Source organism: Triturus cristatus, chromosome 5_1, assembly GCF_964204655.1.
Source record: "Triturus cristatus chromosome 5_1, aTriCri1.1, whole genome shotgun sequence".
Lineage (NCBI taxonomy): Eukaryota > Metazoa > Chordata > Amphibia > Caudata > Salamandridae > Triturus > Triturus cristatus.
Window position 1 is genome coordinate 752,774,874 of NC_140587.1, and position 20,999 is coordinate 752,795,872.

The following is a 20,999-nucleotide window of genomic DNA, read 5'->3' on the forward strand; positions in this document are numbered from 1 at the left end:
CCAGTTTCTCGGCAACCTTACTAATCCCTGGTAGCAAGGAGATGGGCCTGAAATTGGCTAAGTTCTGTGGATCTAAGCCAGGCTTCTTCAGAAGCGCTTTAACGACTGCGCTCTTCCAGTCTGGCGGTACCGTGCCATGAGCGAAGGAGAGATTGACCAAATCGGTCAAAGGCTCTCCTATCGATGGGGCAGCCTGCTTTAAATACCGCATTGGGACTGGGTCTTGAGGCGAGCCACTCTTCAAGCTCCCGAGGACCTTCAGTACTTCGCCTGAGGTTACGGGGCCAAAAGACGTCAATAAATTTTCCGACATGCTTAAGTCTTCAGACGAAGTCGGGGTTCCCATCACCGGAGGGAGAGAACTAATAATGGTGTCAATTTTATTTTTGAAGTAAGTGGCCAATTCCAGACATTTTTCCTGTGGTCTGTCGTGGACAAGAATGGGATCCTGTGGTTTAAGAAGCTCCTTCATCACTAGAAAGGCTTCCCTGGATGAGGACGCAGCATGACTCACTCTCTCCCCAAAAAAGGAGGCCTTTGCTGCGCGTATAGCAAGTTTATACGTCCTTAATTCCCTACGGTATTTTTCCCTGCTCTCTGTCTCTGGGTTCTTCCTCCATAGTCTCTCCACCCGTTTACAGTTCTTTCTCAGGGTTCTAAGCTCTGGGGAGTACCATGGGGCAGACCCCACTCTCTTATCCCTAATAAGCATCTTCTTGAGTGGAAGCACATGGTCCACTGCGTTGGTCAGCCAGTTCCTCATCATAGCGTCTGCAGTCACTGGATCCTGACCTTTCTCAGGCTGGGAGCCCTCCAACCGGGCATTCCAGGCCTCTACCGGGAGCCTTGACCATGCCCTGTCTATTCTAAATTTCCTGGACGGGAGGGTATCATCTTCCTTTACCTCCCAGTTTGCCATGATCAGTGAATGGTCAGACCAGGGAAGAACGAGAGGGGGCATAGCTAATAAACCCCTCATGTTCGTAAAAAAGGGGTCCAAAAGGTGCCCTTTAACATGTGTGGGCCCGGTGTTTATCAAATTCATCTCCAGGGCGGTCAGCTCGCTCATTAAATTAGTTGCCATTGGGTCAGTTGCCTCATCAAAATGGCAGTTGAGATCTCCCAACAGAATAAAGTTGGACGAAGCTGAGGCCAGGAGAGTGGTAGTTTCCATAAGCGAAGATGTAAACTCCCCCACACTCCCAGGTGGACGATAAACTAGGAGGCCTGTCAACGTGCAGGTAGGGGAGAATTTAAGGGAAAATTGGCAGCTCTCACAATCTTTCACCCCTGCCTCCCATGCTTTGCAGCCCAGTGATTCCCTATAGATAATGGCCAAGCCTCCCCCCCTCCCTGCGCCTCTGTCAAGATGGTAGATCAAATATCCCGGCGCTAGCGCTGTAACCACATCCGGACCCGAGGCGTCAGATAGCCAAGTCTCAGTGAGAAACAAGGCTTCAACCTTGTGGTCCAGGAGAAGGGAATTAATCTCCGTAGCGTGGCAGGGAAGGGATCTGCAATTCAGCAGGGCAAGACGACGCAGGGTAGTGGGGATAGTTACTCCTAAATCCGGTTGGCAGACTCTGCATCCCCTGAAACGTTTTCCCCCTTTAGCGGTATAGCAGCATGTGACATGCTTTGGTGTTCTATAAGATAAAAGCTCTTCCTTCGTGTATCTGACCGAAGAGGCTAGATGGGGGCTCGAGTCGGGCATAACCAATGGCCCTGGTCCCGTCTGGGCCCGGACGGGCACAGACGGGCTTGACTCTGGCGAAACTCCGGCGCAAGTCCGGCGCGCCCCCTGCGCGCGTCCGCTGCGCGGAGCCATAACGGGCTATTTTTATAGGGCAACTAGACCGGTCGTCCAATGTGACCCCACCTAAGATGGCCGCCAAAATGGGATCGAGCCCTGGACCTGGTCTAAACAAGCACCCAGGGATCAGGGACCAAGAGAAATGAATTCACAGCCCAAACGAGGGTAGGAGCGTTCAGTAGGATAATTCTAAAGATGATTTTAAAATAATTCCGTTTTTTTGAAGATTCCTAAAATGATTCTAAAAATGTGGTTCAGGTGCAGGGGGGGATCGGACACAAGGGAAAAATCAAATGCAGCTAAAATAAGCACTGAGCGCTCGACTAGCAGCCTCTCAAGAATGCTCTATCTCCGGTCTGGTAGCTAAGCCCTCCTTTTATAGGGCAACTAGACCGGTCGTCCAATGTGACCCCACCTAAGATGGCCGCCAAAATGGGATCGAGCCCTGGACCTGGTCTAAACAAGCACCCAGGGATCAGGGACCAAGAGAAATGAATTCACAGCCCAAACGAGGGTAGGAGCGTTCAGTAGGATAATTCTAAAGATGATTTTAAAATAATTCCGTTTTTTTGAAGATTCCTAAAATGATTCTAAAAATGTGGTTCAGGTGCAGGGGGGGATCGGACACAAGGGAAAAATCAAATGCAGCTAAAATAAGCACTGAGCGCTCGACTAGCAGCCTCTCAAGAATGCTATACACACACATACATACCCACCCCGATGGTCAGGGTCCACGAAGGGGAAGCTTGAAAGGCTTGCTGCCTTTGTGAGCTACTCCAGCCACTTGCTGCTTCCAGCAACTAGCCCACACCGGTTCTGACCCCCTCTTTTAGCGGGAGAATCGTCTGGAAAACCATGTGATGAAGGGAGGTGTGCCCACCTTTGCCAACCCCACCCCTCAAGTGAGGGAGGCGAGGTGAAGCACAACTCTCAGTCCCGCTATCTTGCAGATGGGGTACCCAGCCAACTAGAGAGAGGCATATGCCCCCCCTCCCATTGGAGGGTGGCATAATAGGGGGTGTACCCACCCCACGTAAAGGACCCATTGGTCCTGAACTTTACTTAACTGAAACGCCCATAAATCTAGTATTTAGGGGCAATCCTGAACCTTGCCTCCTCAGACAATAACCAGCCAGAAGAAAAGAAGGACCGAAGAAGCCGTGCTGAACTAAGAAGAGGACACCCACTGACATTTGCCCTAGCCCTACCGGCCTGTCCGCACCTCAAACCTGCTTTAGCAAAATCCCGGTGTGTCCTGCAACCCAAAGGATCTGCCCTGCCTTCCAAAACCAAGACTTTGTCTCCAGTGAGCACCGGATTTGCTCACCCACAGACTCTGGCCAAATCCACGAGTCTGCACCACTCTGCACCCATTGCCCCAGGTCGGAGTTCGAGTGGCCCAACACCACGAGGAGGTCTCCCCGGCCATCCTGACCCGAGATCTGGTGATCTGACTTGCCTCGAATCTCCAGTCGATGCCTGCAGCCCCTTTCTGGAGGATCCCCCCTACCGCGACCGGAGCTGGTAAGAAAACCAGATGCCTAAAGACACCCCTGCACCCGACGCCCCACAGCCTTGGGTGGCCCAATCGATGGTGTCCCAGCATCCCCAGGCATCCCAACTTCCCTCTCCAACTGGTGGTTACCTCCAAAAGATCTTTGTCTCCGAGCCTGAAGTGTCTGTTGCAACCAGAGAATCCCCATTGAAAACAGCAATGCACCCAATGCCTAAACAGTACCCTGCACCCAGCCGCCGCTGCGGGTGTACTTTGGGTGCTAACTCTGATCCCCCTTTGCCCTGAGCCTAATACCAGGAGCTTTGCTCCCACAACCGTATGGCCTGCTTATGAGCAGCCACTAACCGAATGCTCCCTATCCCCCATTGGATAACATTGGGCCGCAACACTCTGTACCCGACTGCCTTAGTGCCACTGAGAGTGTATCCTTGACCCTGGGGGAATGCTAGTTCTAACCCCAGAATACCAACTCCTACAAATAAGTTCTTATCTGCAAACCGTTAATTTCCTTTCCTTCCATAGGATTGCATTTCCTTGAAAATTCTTCTAAGTATGTATGAAACATTGAAAAACTACAAATGTACTAAAAGTGAATTACTTACCTTTTGTCTAAGAAATGTCTGTGTGATATCTAGGCATATCACACTGATTAGCAAAAGTAACCTAAAATAAGCTAAAAAGTAAAGTGTACAGTAATCTGTACACTGACTGAAAAGTCATTTCGAACTGTTGACTTAACTGTAGTTCAACCAACTGCATTTGAACCTGCATTCAACTGTAAATCTCTGCATAAGATTTTGCAAAGTATTATTTCACTTACCTGCACAAAGCTTGGCTTGATTTTAGAAATAAAATAACTAATATTTTTGATACAAACAAATTGGTCTGAGTTAAGTCGTTTGAGTGTGTGACATAGTTTCTCGCCTCAGTATATACAACAAATGCTTAACACTACCCTCTGATAAAGCCTTATTGCTCACCCACACTACCACAAATAGAGAGTAAGGTGCTATCTACTTTTACCTCTGCCTACCTTTGGGGTTCCCCTAGATTCTGTGCTCACTATACCTCATTTTGGTATAGTATATACAGTCAGCTTCCTATAAAATGCATACATAGTTCTGATAAGATCGAACAACAAACAGCCTTATACTTTCGCGAAACAACGTTAGACATTTTGTGTATTGAATCAGCATGAAATGAACAAAAATTAACGATAGTGTTCTGTGGGGTCAACTTAACAGGGGATACATGAATTGACCCTCTCAAGTATAGTCCTTATCTTCAGGGTGAGGGAGCAGGATGCATTGACAGCGTTTACATGTGTGGTCATGTCTAGTTTGCTGTTGATTATTCCTAGCTTCTTGGTGCGGGTCCAGGTTCAGTCGGCCACCAGTTGGAGTTCTATGTTGAGGTGTTCTTACCAAAGATCACTACTTCTCTCTTGACTATGTTGAGCTTGAGACAGCTGTCTTTCATGCAGTTAGGGACTTCGGTCATGCAGGCGGCGAACTTGTTTTTTGTGTTGTGGGTCTTATCTGAGAGGTGGAGTACAAGTTGTGTGCTGTCTGCGTAGAAGAGGATGTTGCTGTAGCATGCTTTCTTTTTTATTTATAGCATATACTTGCAGTAAAATAAAAAATTGCTATCACACTAGCTTGCCAAGGCCAGACCTATTTCCTTTGCCACTGTTTTTTGTTTAAAGCTGGGCTATTAGTTTTTTCTCACATGCTCATGTTGCATATTGTTTGATTTGCACAAGCAATAAGTCTTCGCTTATGTGCTCAACATACTCAGGTGTACTTATGGGCCAGCACATTGACTTTGGTGTTTGGTTTGGAACTGATAGGGATAAGCAAGAGTTCCTTTAAAACCTTTGAAGCAGTGATGGTATTAAGAAGTTAGTGTGAATATATACATCTGCCTAACACCTGCTTGGCTTTTTCTTTGTGAGACAGATCCTGGAAAGAGCAGCGTCCTTTGCTCCATCTGTAAATAGATTGGTTATATATTGTTTGAGGCACATGAGCTGTAGATCGTATGCGTTCGCATATGAGCTGTAGATCATGTGCGTTACTAGATGTCGATCTATGCTAATGCATATGAATCTACAGCTCCATATGCCAAGAACAGAGGCATACTGGGTAAGTAGCATTTCCCTTTTAGTTCCTAATGCCTATTCCTTCAGACCAGTGGTGTGGCAGTGTGTACCGAGCTGCAATTTGATAACATGCACAAGACTTTGAGCTAACAAGATAACCTGTGTTGCCTCTTTACAGTATCTTTGATTGACTGTCATAAATGCTTGCTTTTTAAGTACTACTTTTTTCTTTTGTGTGAAGCACTCGAGTGCATTTGTTCTTAACCGTCGGTCTCCAGGAATGCGGAGGATGAAGATATAGAAACCTTTGTGATTGACCTGTTCATGCACGACCTGGGGGGCACGACTACACCCATCCGACTCAACAGAACGCACAGAGTGGGGAGCCCTGGGGTTCGGAGGGTGCGCGGACCTTAGACATTCTCACATGTGTGCATAAAGTTCAAATTAAAGAAACCATTCTGAAGAAGGCTATCCTTTCTTTTTTGGAGAGTACTGGAGCCGAAGTGTGCTTTTTACAGGAAACACACCTACTGCGGGGGGATTGGCACAGACTAAAGAGCAGAATCTTTCCTCAACAGTTCTTTTCTTCCCTAGCCACGAAGACTGCTGGGGTAGCCATGTTGGTCTCTAGGTCCTTTCAGGGGAAGGTTGGCACGAAAGCAATAGAAGTTAAGGGCCATCTTCTTGGATACCACATTCATATAAGAGCAGACACTTTCCTTCTTGGGTCCATCTATGCTCACAATGAGGGACAGGAATGCTTTCTTGTTGAGGCTATCCAGGGGGCGTTGGAGGCCCAAGGTAACCGAATTCTGGTAGGAAGGGACCTGAATATAGTGATTGATGATTCATTGGAGCGGTCGGTGCAGAGACGGGGAGGGGAAGGGTCGATAAGCGAGGAGAGGCCCCAGTGGTTAGGAGATGTAGGCATTCGGGATTTGTGGCGCAAGGCCCACCCCAGGTCTAGGGATTATACCTTCTACTCGCATGCGCACAAAACCTATGCAAGGCTAGATCACTTTTTAGGCACCAGGGAGACACAACAGACTGTAACGGCGATAACCATAGAACCTCGGTCGTTGTCGGATCTTTCGGCGGTACAGTAGACCTGACACTCCTCCCTGCCCGGAAGCCTCCGGGATCTGGCGACTTAAGGAATCCATGCTCTGTCGTTCAGAGGCCGTTCAGTAGGTGGGGAAAGCCATTGCAGACTATTTGGAGTTTAATGACCACCCGGATATGGCGCCTTCGGTTGTCTGGGATGCTGTAAAAGCCGTTATCAGGGGGGTCCTTATAGGTATCTTGGCGGCAGACAATAAGATCAGACGGGAGAAGCGTGAGGAATTCCAGACTAGAGTCAGAGAATTGGAGCGCATACCCCACCTCACTGCGGTGCCTCCTGTGTGGAGGCAACTGGAAATAGCAAGGAAGCAATTAGAAGGCTTAGACATGGACTACGCGGAGTACTCTCTATTGCAGCTTAAGCATGCTTACTAACCGGGGGGGAATAGATGCGGGCGGCTCCTAGCCTCCAAACTAACCGGACAGTGGCAGGCCAACACCGTTAAAGAACTGAAGGTGGACGGTGGGGGGGCGGTTACCTAAGACATTTCACAGAGATTTGGAACCTTTTAAGGGATTTATACATGGTCCAGGATGTACCTTTCCGTTCTATAGACTCTTATTTGGAAGCCGTTAACACACGGCTAAGATCACATCCGATCAGGCCAATAGACAATGCGCAGATAATACCAAACGCATCCTCCACTTGATTGACAAGGCCACACGCATGAAGCAGGAATGGATGTTTTTAGCTATCGAGGCCGAAAAGGCATTCGACCGGGTGCACTGGCCGTACCTTACAGCAGTGCTCAAGCATTTTGGGTTTGGGGACAGGTTCTGTTAATGGGTGCTGTGCGTCTACGAGCTATCTACAGCTTCAGTCAGGGTTAATGGCAGGTCATCAAACACCTTCATCAGGAGAGGTACAAAGCAGGGATGCCTCCTCTCCCCGTTGCTATTCGCTTTGTATATGGAGCCATTCGCCCAGTGCCTCCGCGATAATCCAGCGGTGAGGGGAATGCGCTTCAGGGGGGAGAGATCATAGCATTACCCCATACGCAGATCTCCAAATCCCAGGCGCTAAGCTAAACGGTTACCCCAGAGACTCAGGCATATCTGTCACATGCGTTCTCTATTGCATGGCAGCCAGACATTACATATTTAGAGACCTGCTTAGCTCCAACTATAATAGAAACCTCAAATTAATTATGCCAATTTAGTAAGTTAAATTAAAGCGGACCTGGCCCGATAGCACCCCTATGCACTCTCATGGATGGGGCGAATAGCGGCAGTGAAAATGACCGCTCTCCCTAAGATATTGTATGTATTCTTGACTTTACCACTCTGGCCCCCACCTGGGGTGTTGCAGGAACTTCAGAGGGCGAGCCACTCCTTCGAGCGGGCATATAAAAAGCCTTGAATGTGAAGGGAGCTTGCGATCAGGGACCCTATGGAGGGAGGCCTGGGGATTCCTTCCATAGTCACTTACTCTCAAGCAGTGCAGCTTCTATTCTTGGTCGAATGGTCTAGACTGGAATCAGAGAAGACTTGGCTTTTTATGGACAGGGCTCTGGCAGGTATCTCTTTGTGAAAAATCCCCCTTTTGGATAAAATGAGCCGCGCACCTAGCTTATACTCCTCTGCAGTGGCGGTTCCTACGCTCAGGGTTTGGGACTCAGTGGGGGTGACGAAGGGGCTAACGATGGAGTCGTCCCCACTGACTCCTATCGTGGGGAACTTAGCTTTTACACAAGGGATGCAGCAACAGGAATTCAGGGAATGGCAACGGGAGGGGTGCAGATCCATTTGACATCTTTTCGACGTGAATGGGCCCATCACGTTTAGCTCCCTGAGGATGGAAGGGTTACTTCCGGAAACCGAGAAATTCCGATATGCCCAAGTCCAGCACTGGGTTCTAGGTAGTGGGACTAGAGAAGCAGCGTAAAGACAGCTCACTACATACGAGAAGTGGCTCCTTAGCAGGACCTCGAACAAACGTTTAGTGTCAGACCTTTACAAAATGCTTCTAGGCCCTGGGCCAGGGGAAAAGTCTGCATCTCAGCAGAGATGGGAGCGAGAACTGGGCAGAGAACTAACTCCGAAGGAGTGGGGAGATATTTACCACAGAGCGAGGCGTACAACACCTAACACAGCAAGCGCAGAAACGGCAGTGAAAATAGTCACGTACTGGTACTTGACTCCTTTAGGGGGGTGGGGGTTCTTTACTTTGCGTAAGTTCATTTCGTTATTTGAAAATATTGCAATGCTCCTGACAAGGGGGAATGTTGACGCCGAGTCATATATATATTTCCATGTCTTTCAGCGACTCAATTAAACAATTTAAACATAAATCCCATGGATAAATCACCACACGTTTTTGAATTCGCACCTTCAGTTTATTGCTCTATACTAATTAACTAAACAATGTTATTTTGCACTCAATACTTTGCATGATCACACCTTTCTTTTTTTTTTTTTTTTTTTTTTTTTGAAAATTTTATTGAACAATAAATCAATTACAAGCATGGGCCTACAACCACCAGGGCCGGCCGCTAGATTCAGAAAGGATCATACAGTTCTTAAGGCAGTAGTCGACTCCCGGGACCCAGCCCCGTACATGGCTCCGGATAGTCCTAGGGAAGCAGGATACATAGGTTTAACATAAATAACAAATAAAAACAAAAGGCGAGGCATAAGGGCAAAAAGTGTGGGTCAGGCTACCTCCGGGGGACTCTACTTCAGACCTTCAAATAGCTATCAAGAGGAAGGAGTACTGATAGGTCGGGGGGGGGTCACGGGAGAGGAACGTCTATATTCGGTTATTCCAAAAGTCGCAAGGAACCATCAAGGGTCAGGGGGACAAAGCAATATCGGTGTCCACTAGGGGGGGGAGTACAGATACCCCCACGGTACGCGTTCCATTGCCCCCAGATTCTACCCCATGCCCCCGGTTTACCACGAGCCACATACACAGTCTTCTCCCTGAACATGCACCAGTCCATGTTCTCCTTCCATACGGACACGGTGGGAGGCCGCTGGGAACCCCATAGCTGCGCTATATCTCTCTTGGCAATCATGTTCCCCAGGGCCGCCCACCGAGTCTGAGCCGCGTTATAATCATTGGGCTCCCACACATTCAGGACACAGCGACGCACCTCTGGCAACAGCGCAACCCCGGTGACTTGTCCCATGACCACATGAACCCGGCGCCAGTATTCAGCCACCTCGCGGCACTCCCAAAGGATATGGAGAAAGGTGGCACTGAGCCCACATCCCCGCTTACATAGCCCGTCTTCAGAAAATCCCATCGAGACCAAACGGGGACCCGTCACATACACCCGGTGGAGAATCTTAAGCTGGACCAGGCGGAGACGGGCTGGAATGGCCACTTCCTTGGGGGACGACAGTGCGGACTGCCAGTCCTCGTCGTCCAGTTCCACCCCATCCCCCGTCCACGCCTCCCGGAGGCGCACCAAGAGGTCAGCCCGATTATTGATAAGTTTTTTATAAATTAAAGAGATAGTACTGTCGGGGACATGACCATCGAGTATGCGGTCCTCGAGGGGCGAAGAAGCCGGGATCTTGGTCCCCTCCCCAAAAACAGAGAGCAGGGCATGCCGAACCTGGGCGTAGCGAAAGAACTCCCTTTCCGTAAGTTCGTATTCGCTCTGGAGCGCCGCGAATGTTTTAACCGCACCCTTAATCCATAAGTCTCCCACTCTACTAATACCAATCGTCTCCCAACGTTCAAACCCCTTCGTTGTCCAGAGGCTTCCCAGTCGGTCGGAGGCAAACAGGGGAGTAGCACATGTTAATCGCTCACTCCAGCCCATGGCTACATTGGCCGCCCTCCAGATCCGTACCGCAATCTTAGTAGGGCCCGTAAGGGTCCGTCCAGCCGAGCTGGAGTAAAGTGCCCTGTTATAGTTTCCGCCGGGAAGCAGGAATTTATCCATCTCATACGCCGGATTCAAGCCAGGCGCATACGTGGCATGGTTAATGGCCGATAGCTGTGAGGCCCAATAATACCTGCGAATGTCGGGAAGCGCGATGCCCCCGTCATACCAGGGGAGAGTAAGCTTTGCCAGAGCGATACGAGCCCGTCCGTCCCACACCAGTCTCCTCTGCAGGCTCTCCACCTCCCGAAAGTAGGACACAGGAATGACATCGAAGGAGTTCTGAAGTGCATAGAGGAATCTGGGAAGGGACATCATTTTAAACAGCGCTGCCCGACCCAGCGGGGACAAGGGCAGCTTACACCACCGAGCCGTGTCCTCCCTCAAACGCCGAAGTGGAAGCAGGAGATTCTGCTCATAGCGAGCCACCGGGTCCATCGAGACGTATATTCCCAGGTATTTAAAGCCGGACAGAGATAATTGGATCGGAAGCCGAGGCGGCAAGAGAGGAGGGTCGCCGGAGATAGGATAGACACAGGATTTAGACCAGTTGATCGTTAGACCCGAATTTCTCCCAAAGGAAGTCAGAACATCAAAGAGAACATTAAGCGACTGCCGCGGCGAGGTGAGATACAGGAGAATATCGTCTGCATACAACGAGACCCGATCCTCGAAGCCCGGGGCCCACCGGATCCCTCTGATCGAGGGCTCCCAGCGGAGCTAAGCAGCGAGCGGCTCCAGGGCAAGAGCAAAGAGCAGAGGGGACAACGGGCACCCCTGCCTCGTACCCCTACCGAGAGCGAAGGGCCGAGAGACCCGACCATTAACCACCACCTGAGCCATGGGTCCCGTGTAAAGAAGCTTCACCCAGCCAAGAAATCCTTCCCCAAAGCCGAATTTGGTCAAGACAGCCCAGAGGAATGGCCACTCGATGGTGTCAAAGGCCATCGTGGCGTCTAAAGAAACCAGCACGGCCGGTTCGGAGAGGTACGCCGCCCTGGCGAGGGCGCCGTGAAGACGCCGCAAGTTAAGAGCGGTGTTACGGTGAGGGATGAAGCCGCATTGATCAGGATGAATCAGATCGCAGATGACGCTCAACAAACGATTGGCAAGGACTTTGGCCAGGATTTTAGGCTCTGCGTTTAGCAGTGAAATAGGCCTATAGGAGGCACAGCGGTCTCGTGGCTTACCGTCCTTGGGGATCACGACTATCGTAGCCAGACGCTGGTCATCAGGAAGGGAGCCTGCCTCAAGGGACTCCTGAAACATACGACGGAGGAAGGGCGCGAGTTTATCCGGGCGCAACTTATATAATTCAATAGGCAGACACACATAGCGCCCTCTGTCATCCGAGATTACCCTAGTGATATCCAACGGAAGTGAGGATCGCAGGAGAATGCCCACCCCCCTGGAACCAGTTGTGAAACCAGAATGGGCCACGAGGCGGTATCCCCCCCCTGTTCATTGCATGACAAACATTACCAACCAGATGCGTCTCCTGGATAAACACCACATCAGGAGTCAGACGGCGCAAATACTGCAGTACTACACCCCGTTTGATACGGTCCCCCAACCCATTGACGTTCCATGACATCAGCCTCAACCCGTCCCCCCCCCATCCCCTCCAATAGATCAAAGGCCCCCCATTCAGTAGCACAGTTCCCGAATCTGGACAAAAATCAGTACCTCGCCCTGCAAACAAAAAACACACAGCAAAACAACCCCTCCCTCCCCCCAACCCCCCCCCAAATCCAACTCCCCCCACCCTGCACCCCTGCGGGCCAGAAAACCCCCCCAACTTGCAGTGTGCCTGTCGCCCTCCTAACCCCATTCTACGAAAAGACCCCGGAGGAGGAAAGGGACCCGTCCCCGCCCGCCCCCCACACAGGTCCTAGTGAGACAAAATGAACAAAAGAAGTAAAACCCAGCTGAACAGTGCAAAATGGCAGAATCAAGGACCAAAAGTCACTCCAAAGGGGACCCGTCACCTTCGGCGCCTGCAGAGGGCCCGGGACGGCCACCTCTGTCCGGCAGCGAGTCCAGCCAGTCACTCACGGCCACAGGAGAGTCAAAAAAGGCAGTCCGATCCTCATGTTCCACTCGGAGTTTTGCAGGGTAGAGCATAGAGTACTTTAGGCCCAGTTTACGGAGACGACGCTTCACCCCCTGAAATCCCATCCGCTGTTTCTGGACAAGTTGGGTAAAGTCCGGATAAAAGTTAATGGATGAGTTCTCATGACGAACCGGGCCGTGGACCCGTGAGGCCTGCAGAATCGCATCTCGGTCTCTATAGTGGAACAGTTTGGCCACGATAGGCCTCGGGGGGGCCCCCGGCCGCGGCCGACCGCCCGGAACTCGATGGGCCCGCTCCACGGCAAAGAACTTGCTTAGGCCTGCAGGGGCCAACTGTTGGAGGATGAGTTCCTCGACCAGGAGGTCAACCGGGCGGTTGTCGGAGGACTCCGGTACGCCTATGACACGGATGTTGTTGCGTCGGGCCCGTCCCTCGAGGTCCTCCAGCCGCCGAGCCATCTGATCGTTGACCGCCTTAATGTCACCCAGCGCGGCCTGCAGGTCCGACACATCCGCACTAAGGGTGGAGGTCCGCGCATCGAGAGCCTGAACCCTCTCGTTAGTTTTGGAGAGATCTGCCCGAATTAAGGTGACATCGATTGCCACCGTGTCGATTTTACGGGCCAGGGCCTCGTATTGCGTGGCGATGGTTTCCCTGATGCCATCAATGGCGCCCATGATGTCCTGCAGGGAAAGCTCCGGAGAGACGGTCGTGCCACCGCCGGCGGCATCCGGGGGGGGGCCGGTCGCTCCAGGGGACCCTCTGCCCTGAGTGTAGCGGTCCATGTTGTTGGCCTGGACCGGTCCCCCGCGGAGGGAGGCCTTAGTCTTACGCCCCTCGGGGCCCCCCTTGCCCCCCATGTGGTCACGGATACCGAAGGGGACCGCCGATCAAGAGTCGTAGGGGCACCGGCACCGCAGACCAGCGCCTCACCAGGGACCACAATATAGCGGTGCGGGGGGACCCAAGGCGATGGGCACACTAGTGGCAGGTGGAGACAAGGCCTCGTGCAGAGGCCAAGGAAACACCCCGCCACATCAAGTGCGTTCGCAGGCCAGCCCCCTGAAGTCCGAAAGTGAAACCGAAAGTGGTAGAGCGGCCACTGGCACCGCACTGCAGCCGCTGTTCAATTACGACACGGCTCCACGGTTCACCTTCGCCCCGGGCACCTCCGTCGGGTGGGTCCCAAAAGTTCGAACAACGACAACTCAGGATTCCCAGGTCCGATTCGAGTTCTGAAAAGAGATACGTGCTCAGCCGGTCTTCATCTGCCAGATTCCATAAACCACATCAGGATATTCTCAGGATAAATTCCGAGGAGCAGCAAGGGTCCGGGGAGCCCTGTGCTCACGCGACCATCTTGGATGCGCGCTAGGCTCCTCCCCCGATCACACCTTTCTTAACAAGCTTGAGGTTTATTCCTGTACACGTATGATGTAACTGTTTTGTATTTATCTGCTGATGAAATATCGAGTTGATTCTGATGTTCATAACTTTTTTCCAAGATAATATATAACTGTCTCCTAATGTGCTTTTCTTATCAATACATTGCCGCCCTGTGTTTTTTATGTAGGTTCTCATGGGTTACCCTTATTTCTTGTCATGCTCCAATCTTCCAGTCTGTTGGGGAGATTTCATGCAGCTAGTTGTGCACATCCGTTTTTTATGGCCTGGCTTGACCGTGTAGCGGTTGCAAGACAATTAATTGCGCATCACAAGAGAGGGGCTTTGGCTCCACCCACATGTTGGAGGCTAGGAGTATGTGTTTTGATTGAGCAGTAGCTGTGTGCTTCCAAAAGAAAGTTGTTGCTCTCCACACAGCTATGGTCATTATTTATCCAGCTGCCTAGCTTGAACTTTCAGGGGTACACACTTGACATTGGAATGTTATTAAAGTGTCTTGGATAACTTGATAATTTATGCTTTTTTTTTTTTTTTCTGGCAGCAGCACAGATGGGAGGAGGGCAGTCATTATCCTTCATGGATTTTTATGTCTGGCTTGACAGTGCAACATCATATGACCTTTTAACGTACACCAATATTGTTCTATAGTTCTTTGCTTCCAGACAAATGCATATCTATTCCATGTTATTTACTTGCAGTGCTTCACAGTACCATACAACATTCCTTTATTTGGTTTATTTATAGTGGTATGCTGTTTGAGTTAAGTGCACTCGTATACCTCGGTTGGTAGAGGAAAGAAACTGGTCTCTCCTTTAGAATATACAGGGTTATCACTCGCCTCTCCTTGTCTGTGTTTCAGCACTGCTGTCGTTTGCATTTGTTATTCCAGCCCCAGTATAAAATATTTTTTGTTTTCTTATTGCTGCTCAATAGCCGTTTGGTATTTGTTGTTTCACCTTTGCTACTTGATTGATCTCTCGTTCCGAGGTAAGGAATATCTCGTTCTTATTAACTTAGGCATTTCAATGGCCCTGGCGCAGGTAGGCTGTGACCAGTGCATGCATCAGACCTCCTTTGAGGTTTAAGTCACAAGGGTGCTTCACTGGTTTTCAGTGCCCGAAGCTGTTGGTATGGTGTTTATGGAACACTTTCCTTGATTTTAAAAATGCTAGTAACCTTTATAAATAGCCTTTGAATGTCCTTTCTTTTTAGTGTATGCCCCTTTACAATTGCTCTTATTTTCTTGGGGCAGTCTGTTGTCACACCTTTTGTCCCTCATCTGGTCGACGTTGTTTTTATTTGATTTACTTCCATCCGTTTAATTTGTAGCTCTCATCAATTTAGAGTTTTAATGCATTGGCCATCTGTTTTTTTATCGACTGGAACATTATATCGCAGTGTTTAACTTTTTGCCTACACAAATCCTTTGTATTCATTCTTGTTTCTTTCGTACTGTGAGTTTGTTTCTGCGTGTATCGCTCCCATCAGATCCTTTTACCAATATTTTGCACCATGTTTACATTCATCTTGGTAATGTTCATTACCTTGTATTAATTCCAGCTTTTAGCTTTTGTGGAGTTGTTTTTCTGCTTGATAATGTTCTACTTTGGATATGGCAACCTCTCCCAAAAAAGGTTTTGTGTTGGTTCTTCATGTTTTTTTGTAATGTTATTGTCGTCCTGGAGGAGGTTGTTTTTCTCTTGTCGGTGACAGAGTTTTTGTTTTGTACGTGTTGGAAGTTTCCATCTGTCAGTTTTAGGAGGTGGCGGGAATGTGCCTGTGCACACATACATAGATTAAGGGGGAGGATAACATTATTTGTATGTCTCCCAGATTTCTACTCTTCGTAATGTAGTAGGGGCTGTTGCAAGTAAGTGTAAGACTGTTCAGTCAAGATTACTAGTAAGTAATTGCTTCTGCATTTTGCTGTAAGACTTATGTTGATCTTCCTCACATGGACATGGTCTTAGTTTTCCTTTTCCAGAGTTGACTTTGTCTATTATTAATGGTCATACACTGCTTATTGATGACGTTATTGTCCAAGGCTTTATATCTTTACCACCCTGGTTTTTTATCTGTAAAATTACATTTCTTCTAACCTACTTAAAGCATAATGCAGGTTATCTGCAGTCAATAGTTGACAGTGGATTTGTGCCAACATACGCGCCCATTCTTACTTCTCCCCCTCAGTCATTGGCATTGCTCTCCACTTTCAGCAGATGTTTTTGAGTAGCCAGGTAGCATGAAAACCCTGTAGCCTGCTGCACTGCTGGTGTCCTTTGTGCTTTCCAAACACGACCCAGTCTATAATATTTGTGGAGCTGACCCAATGGTTACCCACATATTAAAAACAGTGCTTGATGGATGCAGGTTGAAGAGCAGAGACTAGATTAGATCAGGTGGTCTTTCATCATTTTAGTCAAAAGCATGTCCCAGCGCTTACTGTTTCAAACTGAGAATTGAGAAACTGCATCATTGGTTAAGTTTTAGGAACCACAGTACCATTAGTAGTTAGGTCCCATTTTATTGAAAACGCTCATAAAATTTTCTAAATTATGCTCTAATCCCTAGATAACTTTGGCCGTTCAGAACTGAGGGTTGAAATCCAAGGTATGGTGAAGGAAGGAGATGCCATTTAGACATCATGTTCCAATTGGAGTGTCTAGCTTTCTTCTTTGCTATTAAACTAGGTAGTTAAACTCCCACCATGGTTATTTTTACATGCAGTACTAGAAGAAAGCCAACTTAACCATCTTTGTGCAGACATGCCCTATTTTATACAACATTCAAGGCCACTTGCAAGGGTATTCTCCGGATTCCTACAAGAGTAATCCGATAGACCACTTTGGCAGACAGTCCTAAAAAAGCTTTGTAGGTGATGTTTTGTTCAGCTTTAGTTGCTACCCCCTGATGTTTTGTTCAGCCTTAGTTGCTGCCACCTGTTGAGTGTTCTCTGCTGGTATCATTTCCCTAAGAATGTGGGACGGTAGGGAGCAACCAGTACATAAGTGAGGTACAGTGCTCTGCTGCTGAAAGTCCTATAGGCCCTTTTGTGTAACCATTTGTTATGCACCGCATCCTCATGGGCTACATTTGTGATGGTACTTTTTGAGAGGTAGTGCATTTACACTGTCAGGTGGTGGTTAGCAGAGAACATAAAGGGGTGTTTCCATGGACAGGCACATAGTGCGTGCCCTAGCCTCACTAAAGCTGTAAGTGCAGAATTATTGGTTATTTCAGTAAGTGGTGGAAGGTTGTCAGTAACTGTATCCTTGGTTGAATTTGCTAGTGGTACATATCTCCTGTTCTTTCGGTTTGTACCGCTATAGACTCATTTGTGGGTTAGCATATTTTTGTTTTTATTTAAATAATTAGATCTGCTGTTAACCTTTTTAAATATACTATTTCCAAAATTACATACAACATGTTGTCGTATTTATATCCCCAGGCCCAGCTCCGACTGCTCCAGGTCCCCAATATCCCAACTACCCTCAAGGGCAAGGTCAGCAGTATGGAGGTTATAGACCTGCACAGCCAGGCCCACCGCAGCCACAACAGCAGCGGCCTTATGGCTATGAACAGGTAAGGGTGTAAAAGAATCATCGCAAATTTGTTTGTATCATTTATTTAAAACAAAACAGTATGTTCCCCTTCAAAAGGTGGCTTGTTTTATTCTTTCTCACAAATGATCATCCACCTAAGTGTGTCTTTGTAAGGCTCTTTACTAAAGCAATACTTAAGAGTCCGTGTCGCCTTTGGGACCAGATCAGAAAAGGCAGTGCAAATCTAACATGTAGAAAACTGAACTTCAAGACCTATGCGGTTTCAGAAGTGATATCTTGAGCTGTGGGGAATGTGGAGTGATCACTTGTTGAAGCAACTGATTCTGTTAACTTTTAAATGTGTGACCGATTTGGTTCTTACAGCAATTGTGAAACCACCTGGAAATCGTTGTTCCTAAGCAAGCAGATCTTCAATAATCTTCCCAAACACTTAGACGACTTTACTCATGTGGCGGCCACCAAGCAGTACTTCAGAGGAGCTATTGCTTCTTAATAAATATTTGTACGGACATGTGTGGCTGTAGATATAAATGCTGTGTGTACTCCTGTCATTTTAGTTTTCCGCCATCGGGTTTGGACGTGTGCTGCCCTGTTCTGGATCGACTCCGTTGTGGTGATTGTTTTTGATATTCTTGTTCCCTATTTCTCCTTTGGTATTGTTTGTGATCATGTTATCTCTTTTCTCACATATCTGGTCAACACTTCCAGTTACCGTACCGGACAGTACACAGGTCAACTCCAGCCCCCCGGTGGCGCTCACCCGTTGGGGCTTCTCTTTCCTTCCATGCGGTCTACTCTGAACATGCCTTGCCTGTGATGGAATGGATGCCCTTTTTTATACTGCCCTCAGTGTCGTTCGAAGTACCCCTGAGATGATCTACACCAGGTCTGTAATCTCTGCCTCTCACCCGTGCACACCAAGGCTTCTTGTGACGCAGGCCGATCCTTTTGGTTGAAGACCCGTCGGGACCACTGGGCCCGTCGACTCGAGATGTCACACAGAAGATACTCCAGATCCCTTCGGCACCCAGGACCTTAAGGGGGAACATCGTCCTGACTCTTCAGCAGCTGACAAGGAGGCTTCCTGGACTGAAGAGCATTCGGTCTCCGACCTAGAGATTGAAGACCGCCCACGGCTCAACAGGTCAGGAGTACAGCTCTCCATTCCACTCAACACCTCTCTGAACTTCTACCCCAAAAGGGGTATCCCTGTGATCTGGACCCACAGAAGCAGGCTTCTAGGCCACCACTACCTTCGTGCCGTGGTCGGAACTCTGTCCACTTCGGACACTATGCCCAACTTCAGCCCGGCATCTAAGAAATTCTTAAAACTGACACTCTTCACGGCTTACCCCTGGCTCGACACCGACCAGATGGTCAGATCCAAAACTTTTGGCTTCGAAGTACAGGTCTGTGCCAGCGCCAAAACACTTCACTCCGACGGAAGACCAACCCATGAACCAGTCAAACCGGTCCTCCAGAAGTTGCAGGAGCAGATCAATGCCCAACAGAAACAAATTGTGTTCCATCCCAAAAGTCATCCCCTCTGACCATGAGGTTCTATGGAGAGCTGCTGTTTACCATAACGTGGAGATGCATAAGGAGCCCTCGAGGAGGATTTCCTCTGAGACTTTCTTGTGCACATCGCTCCATGCAGTATCTGCCTATGCTGAAGGGGATACTCAAGCCAGCCCCCTGATATTGTCAAGGAGACGGTCAAACCCCGAGTTATTACCCCATTTGTTGATAATAAATACAAAGCCTCTCATTCAGACCTTACCTATATCAGAGGCCAACTCTCACCAGATTCTTTAGTGGTTCATACTGCTCGTAAGAGGGCAAATGTGAATGGTCGATGCTCCTCTGCCGGACAAAGAGTAAAAGGATAGACGCACCTGGTAAAAAAAAAAAATCACTGCAGTCTGATCACTGACGCATCACCAGTTCCATTGGTTTGCTCTCCAGATATAAAAAGCCTGACTGGGACGAAATGGAGGAGCTCCTCCAACACCTCCCAGAGGAGCTCTGTAAAAAGGGGGCGAGAGTTGGTCACTGAAGGCAAGCTGATTTCCAACTCATCCATCAGGTGCCCCCTGGATGCTGCTAACATTGTTGCTTGGGGAGATTAACTCTAGTCTCTTCCTCTGCAGATATGCCTGTCTTTGGTTTCAAGCCAGACGTTCAATAACATCTCCTCAACCTGCCCTTTGACGGGGAGCAAATCTTTGGGCCTCCGGTTGATGAGATGTGGGGGAAAAAAGCAAAACCAATACAGAAACAGCAAAATCCATGGGCGCCTTACTGACGCCTTCCTCAGGGGGGAACCTTTTGGCTCTCCGCGTGTCATTGAGGCTCCAAAACTACGTCTCCTGCTGCTTCTGCGTCTTTCCCACACCAGCCTGCCTAACCAACCTCCACCAGGTCTACTTCAGGGCTGCCTATCATAGAAATAGCGCCAAAGGTAGACGCAAGGGTAGCTCCCTCAAAGATGCGACCCCACCCAAGCAATGACTTGCCACACACCCCACCGATAACATAACACCTTTCAGGGGACAGCTGCAGATGTTCTTCCCCACTTGGCAACACATCATCTCAGACCAGTGGGTTTTATACTTCATCCAACAAGGTTACTGCCAAGAGCTCACCTCCACACCGCCCAACATACCACCCTGCACAAATGGCCTCTCCCTGGAACACCAACATCTGCTTCAGGAAGGGGTCCAAGCATGCCTCCTCAAGTGGGCCATAGAGCTTGTGTTACAACACTTTCAGGGATATATTCCCTCTACTTCTTCATTCCCAAAAAGGATGGGTCCGTCAGGCCCTTTCTGGACCTTAGGCCCTTAAACGAGTACTTCCTTTCAGAACACTGCCACATAGTCACACTTCAGGATGTCATACCACTGTTACAGAAAGGCGGCTTCATGGCAGCACTCGACCCAAAAGATACATTCTTCCACGTTCCGATTCATTTGGCACTATCTCCAGTTTATGGTAAGTGGTCAGAGAACAAAAGCAGAAAGGGTTATTTAGAAGCCGCACTACCTCGTTATACACAAATTGTAAGCCAACTATAGATCTGAGTTACCCACCTCACTGATCTTCTGCCAAAAGACCATACAATTTCTAAACATTCAAAAGAGCACGGAGAGGCAACATAAACATTTCAGAATGCACAATAGATAAGACGTTCCGGACTCTTCAGCTGGTGATAAGTGTAATCCTTTAATGGAATCTTGAGCCATATGTGATGGAATAGTACACACAGAGTGCAGCCAACGCGTTTCGCTCTGAATAGGGCTTCCCCAGGGCAATCGTCAAATGCACCAATCTTATGTTGGTCTCAGACGTACCTAGATCAATACTTCTTTCAAAAATGGTGCATATTATATTCCAGAAGGACAGATATTCTTAATGGAGACCTTTCAGTTCATCTGCCAATTCACATAAGCAGTCCGTAGTAACTCAAAGCCGCAATGTAGTAATTCTCCAAAGTCAGCAGAGCAAATTTTCTCGTGATCACTTTGATAGGTGATCCACATAGGGCTAATTTCTTTCCCATTAGTA

At 48.7% G+C, this 20,999-nt stretch overlaps 1 protein-coding gene across 5 annotated transcripts in view; it reads left to right on the forward strand.

Annotated features, from left to right (window-relative positions):
* Window positions 1-20,999, forward strand: part of SS18 (SS18 subunit of BAF chromatin remodeling complex) — a 363,861-nt gene that overhangs the window by 320,876 nt on the left and 21,986 nt on the right. For all 5 annotated transcript variants that reach the window (XM_085605729.1, XM_085605728.1, XM_085605731.1 and 2 more), the window contains one exon: window positions 17,318-17,451. In XM_085605729.1, the coding sequence (XP_085461855.1) occupies window positions 17,318-17,451 (134 nt within the window). The remainder of the gene's footprint in view (window positions 1-17,317; window positions 17,452-20,999) is intronic.